The sequence below is a fragment of the Lampetra fluviatilis genome, unplaced genomic scaffold (genome assembly GCF_964198595.1).
Source record: "Lampetra fluviatilis unplaced genomic scaffold, kcLamFluv1.1 SCAFFOLD_374, whole genome shotgun sequence".
NCBI classification, from domain to species: Eukaryota; Metazoa; Chordata; class Hyperoartia; order Petromyzontiformes; family Petromyzontidae; genus Lampetra; species Lampetra fluviatilis.
The window spans coordinates 36641-42500 of NW_027620817.1; the positions used below are offsets into that span (position 1 = coordinate 36641).

Consider the following 5860-nt stretch of genomic DNA (forward strand, 5'->3'; position numbering starts at 1 on the left):
GCTACACACAGAGACACACACAGACACACAGAGAGACACACACACACAGAGACACACACAGACACACAGAGACACACGGACGTCAGGGCAGCCCGCCGAACCTCGGGGCTGGGATCCAACTCCACCAGGACCTCGTAGGCTACACACAGAGACACACACAGACACAGAGAGACACACACACAGAGAGAGACACACACAGAGAGACACACAGAGACACACAGAGACACACAGAGACACAGAGACACAGAGAGACACACACACACAGACACACAGAGACAGACACAGAGGTCAGGGCAGCCCGCCGAACCTCGGGGCTGGGATCCAACTCCACCAGGACCTCGTAGGCTACACACAGAGACACACAGAGACACACAGACACACACAGACACACACAGAGAGAGACACACACAGAGAGACACACAGAGACACACAGACACAGACACACACACAGAGACACACAGAGACACATAGAGACACACACACAAAGAGACACACACAGACACACAGAGAGACACGGAGGTCAGGGCAGCCCGCCGAACCTCGGGGCTGGGATCCAACTCCACCAGGACCTCGTAGGCTACACACAGAGACACACAGAGACACAGAGAGAGACACGCAGAGACACAGAGACACACAGAGACACACACAGAGAGACACAGACACACAGAGAGACACACGGACGTCAGGGCAGCCCGCCGAACCTCGGGGCTGGGATCCAACTCCACCAGGACCTCGTAGGCTACACACAGAGACACACAGAGAGACACACAGAGACACAGAGAGACACAGACACAGAGAGAGACACTGAGACACAGAGAGAGACACAGAGAGAGACACAGAGAGAGACACAGAGACACACAGAGACACAGAGACACACAGAAAGAGACACACAGACAGAGACACAGAGACACACAGAGACACACAGAGACACAGAGAGAGACACTGAGACACAGAGAGAGACACAGAGAGAGACACAGAGACACACAGAGAGACACGCACAGAGACACACAGAGAGACACACACAGAGACACACAAAAAGACACACAGAGAGACACACACACACACACAGAGACACACACAGACACAGAGACAGACATACACACACAGAGACACAAAGACAAAGGTCCCCCGTGTAGCCTTAACAGACTGTAGGGGCAAGTGCTGTTAGCGAGCACCTATGAAGGCCGGCACGGCACACGAGGGGGTGGGTGGCCAGCACCACGCCCGGCCGCCTTTGTCTCCCCAGTGGCGATGTTTACACTAATCCCCCCCCCACCACCACCTCCACCACCACCACCTCCACCACCCCCATCACCTCCACTCCACCACCACCACCATCACCATCACTCCCACCCCATCACCATCATCATCAACATCACCCACACTCTTACCTACATGACCATCATCAACATCACCACACTCTTACCTACATCACCATCATCAACATCACCATCAACATTATCAATATCAACATCATAATCAACACCCCCTCCCTCACCAGCGATGACAGGGCAGCAGGCATCAGCGGGCTCCACCACGACCACCCTCATCACCACCATCATCACTACCACCACCCCCCATCACCACCCCCACCTTCCCCACCACCACCCCTACCACCCCTACCACCACCACCACCACCATCACCTCCACCTCTACCACCTCCCCCCACCACCACCACCACCCCTACCACTCCTACCACCCCTATCACCATCATCACCACCATCATTACCACCACCACCACCCCCCTCACCACCCCCTCACTCACCAGCGATGACGGGGCAGCAGGCATCAGTGGGCTCCACCACGACCACCCCCATCACCACCATCATCACTACCACCACCCCCATCACCACCCCCACCTTCCCCACCACCACCCCTACCACCCCTACCACCACCACCACCACCATCAATCACCACCATCACCTCCACCTCTACCACCTCCCCCCACCACCACCACCACCCCTACCACTCCTACCACCCCTATCACCATCATCACCACCATCATTACCACCACCACCACCCCCCTCACCACCCCCCTCACTCACCAGCGATGACGGGGCAGCAGGCATCAGCGGGCTCCACCACGACCACCCCCATCACCACCATCATCACTACCACCACCCCCATCACCACCCCCACCTTCCCCACCACCACCCCCTACCACCCCTACCACCACCACCACCACCATCAATCACCACCATCACCTCCACCTCTACCACCTCCCCCCACCACCACCACCACCCCTACCACTCCTACCACCCCTATCACCATCATCACCACCATCATTACCACCACCACCACCACCCCCCCTCACCCCCCCTCACCCCCCCTCACCCCCCTCACCACCCCCCTCACTCACCAGCATCATCACACTCTTACCTACATAACCATCATCAACATCACCACACTCTCACCTACATCAACATCACCACACTCTCACCTACATCAACATCATCAATATCACCCACACTCTTACCTACATAACCATCACCACCACCCCCCTCACCCCCCTCACCACCCCCTCACTCGCCAGCGATGACGGGGCAGCAGCAGGCATCAGCGGGCTCCTGCAGGCGAGCGAAAGCTCCTGCGGCGTGCGCCCCTCACGCTGGGCGCTCGGTCGTGGGCCCTCATCAGCAGGGCCTGGCGCAGGCGGTCGTGCAGAGGGCCGCCCAGGCTGGCCGACTCGCCCAGACGGCGCAGCAGCACCAGGCCCAGCAGCTGGCACGAGCGGAAACGCACCGACTGGCAACGTGCAGCGTGGCACTGGGGGGGGGGGGGGGGGGGGGGTGGGGGTGTCAGTGGTTAGTGGGGGTGGTGGGGGAGAGGGTGGAGGGGGGGTGGTGGTGGTGGGGGTGGGGGGGGGGTGGTAGTGGTGGGGTTGGTGGTGGGGGGGGGTGTCAGTGGTTAGTGGGAGGGGTGGTGGGAGGGGGTGTCAGTGGTTAGTGGGGGGGGGGTGGGGGAGAGGGTGGGGGGGGTGGTGGTGGTGGTGGGGGGGGGGGGTGTCAGTGGTTAGTGGGGGTGGTGGGGGAGAGGGTGGAGGGGGGGTGGTGGTGGTGGGGGTGGGGGGGGGTGGTAGTGGTGGGGTTGGTGGTGGGGGGGGGTGTCAGTGGTTAGTGGGAGGGGTGGTGGGAGGGGGTGTCAGTGGTTAGTGGGGGGGGTGGGGGGAAGGGGCGGGGGGGGGTGGGTGGTGAGGGTGAGGTGGTGGGGGGAGGTGGGTGGGGGTGGGTAGGGGGGGAGGGTGGTGGGAGTGGTGGGGGGAGGTGTGTGGGGGGTGTGTCAGTGGTTGATGGGGGTGGTGAGGTGGTGGGGGGGGGGGTGGTGGTAGTGGTTAGTGGGGGTGGTGGGGGAGGGGTGGGTGGTGAGGGGGTGGTGGTGAGGTGATGGGGGGGGGTGAGGTGGTGAGTGGGTGGGGTGGTGGTGGTGTCAGTGGTTGGTGGGGGTGGAGGTGGGGGGGGGTGGTGAGGGGGGTGGTAGGGGGGGTGGTTAGTGGGGGCGGTGGGGGTGGTGAGGGGGGGTGGTGGGGGTGGGGGGGGTGGTGGGAATGATGGGGGGGGGTGGGGGGGGGTGAGGGGGGTGAGGAGGGTGGGGGGGGTGGTGGTGGGTGGTGGTGGGTGGTGGTGGTGGGGGTAGTGGTAGTGGTGTGGATGTCAGTGGTTGATGGGGGTGGTGGTGGTGGTGTCGGTGGTTGGTGGTGGTGGTAGTGGAGGTGGTGGTAATGGAGGGTGGTGGTGTCAGTGGTTTTTAGGGAGGGTCTCTGTGGGTCTCTGTGGGTCTCCAAGGGTATCTGTGTGTCTCTGTGTGTCTCTGTGTGTCTCTGTGGGTCTCTGTGGGTCTCTGTGGGTCTCTGTGGGTCTCTGTGGGTCTCTGTGGGTCTCTGTGGGTCTCTGTGGGTCTCTGTGGGTCTCTGTGGGTCTCTGTGGGTCTCTGTGGGTCTCTGTGGGTCTCTGTGGGTCTCTGTGGGTCTCTGTGGGTCTCTGTGGGTCTCTGTGGGTCTCTGTGGGTCTCTGTGGGTCTCTGTGGGTCTCTGTGGGTCTCTGTGGGTCTCTGTGTGTCTCTGTGGGTCTCTGTGGGTCTCTGTGGGTCTCTGTGGGTCTCTGTGGGTCTCTGTGGGTCTCTGTGGGTCTCTGTGGGTCTCTGTGGGTCTCTGTGGGTCTCTGTGGGTCTCTGTGTCTCTCTGTGTCTCTGTGGGTCTCTGTGGGTCTCTGTGGGTCTCTGTGGGTCTCTGTGGGTCTCTGTGGGTCTCTGTGGGTCTCTGTGGGTCTCTGTGGGTATCTGTGGGTATCTGTGGGTCTCTGTGGGTCTCTGTGGGTCTCTGTGGGTCTCTGTGTGTCCTCTGTGGGTCTCTGTGGGTCTCTGTGGGTCTCTGTGGGTCTCTGTGTGTCTCTGTGTGTCTCTGTGTGTCTCTGTGTGTCTCTGTGGGTCTCTGTGGGTCTCTGTGGGTCTCTGTGGGTCTCTGTGGGTCTCTGTGGGTCTCTGTGGGTCTCTGTGGGTCTCTGTGGGTCTCTGTGGGTCTCTGTGGGTCTCTGTGGGTCTCTGTGGGTCTCTGTGGGTCTCTGTGGGTCTCTGTGGGTCTCTGTGGGTCTCTGTGTGTCTCTGTGGGTCTCTGTGTGTCTCTGTGTGTCTCTGTGTGTCTCTGTGTCTCTCTGGTGTGTCTCTGTGTGTCTCTGTGTCTCTCTCCGTCTCTCTCCGTCTCTCACCTTGAGCAGGAAGTCATAGAAATGCGTGAGAAGCGTCTCCTCCTCCTCCTCCTCATCATCATCATCATCGTCGCTGTCACCACCACCGCCACCACCACCACCACCGCCACCGCCACCACCACCGCCACCACACCACGACCGCCCTGGAACGAGGCGGCGAATCTCGCGGCGAACTCCACGAGGCGTTCGACCTGCGGCTCTCGGCGCGCGGTGAGCATCAGGTGCATCACGTGGGACACAAACTCCTCCAGGAAGGCAGCAGGGTCCTCCGTCTGTGGGGGGGGAGGCAGGGGGTGAGGGGGTGAGGCAGGGGGTGAGGCAGGGGGTGAGGGTGTGAGGGTGAGACAGGGGGTGGGGGGGGGTGAGGGGGTGAGGCAGGTGGTGAGGGTGAGGGGGTGAGGCAGGGGGTGAGGGTGAGGGGGTGAGGCAGGTGGTGAGGGGGTGAGGGAGGGGGTGAGGCAGGGGGTGAGGGTGAGGGGGTGAGGCAGGTGGTGAGGGGGGTGAGGCAGGGGGTGAGGGGGTGAGGCAGGGGGTGAGGGTGTGAGGCAGGGGGTGAGGGTGAGGCAGGTGGTGAGGGGGTGAGGGAGGGGGTGAGGCAGGGGGTGAGGGTGTGAGGCAGGGGGGTGAGGCAGGGGGTGAGGGTGTGAGGGTGAGACAGGGGGTGGGGGGGGGGTGAGGGGGTGAGGCAGGTGGTGAGGGTGAGGGGGTGAGGCAGGGGGTGAGGGTGAGGGGGTGAGGCAGGTGGTGAGGGGGTGAGGGAGGGGGTGAGGCAGGGGGTGAGGGTGAGGGGGTGAGGCAGGTGGTGAGGGGGTGAGGCAGGGGGTGAGGGGGGTGAGGCAGGGGGTGAGGCTGTGAGGCAGGGGGTGAGGGTGAGGCAGGTGGTGAGGGGGTGAGGGAGGGGGTGAGGCAGGGGGTGAGGGTGTGAGGCAGGGGGTGAGGCAGGGGGGGAGGGGGTGAGGGTGAGGCAGGGGGTGAGGGGGGTGAGGCAGGTGGTGAGGGGGTGAGGGAGGGGGTGAGGCAGGGGGTGAGGGGTGTGAGGCAGGGGGTGAGGCAGGGGGTGAGGGTGTGAGGCAGGGGGTGAGGGGGGGTGAGGCAGGGGGTGAGGCAGGGGGGGAGGCAGGGGGTGAGGCAGGGGGGGAGGCAGGGGGTGAGGCAGGGGG

General features: G+C 63.0%; 1 protein-coding gene across 1 annotated transcript in view; it reads right to left on the bottom strand.

Moving 5' to 3' along the window:
* Positions 1 to 2552: 2552 nt before the first annotated feature.
* LOC144954412 (condensin complex subunit 3-like) overlaps positions 2553 to 5860 on the bottom strand; it is a 7787-nt gene continuing 4479 nt past the window's right edge. The window contains exons 2-3 of the mRNA XM_078884914.1: positions 4701 to 4891; positions 2553 to 2766 (exon numbers count right to left, since the gene is read on the bottom strand). Coding sequence (XP_078741040.1) covers positions 2557 to 2766; positions 4701 to 4891 — 401 coding nt within the window. The 3' untranslated portion in view covers positions 2553 to 2556. The remainder of the gene's footprint in view (positions 2767 to 4700; positions 4892 to 5860) is intronic.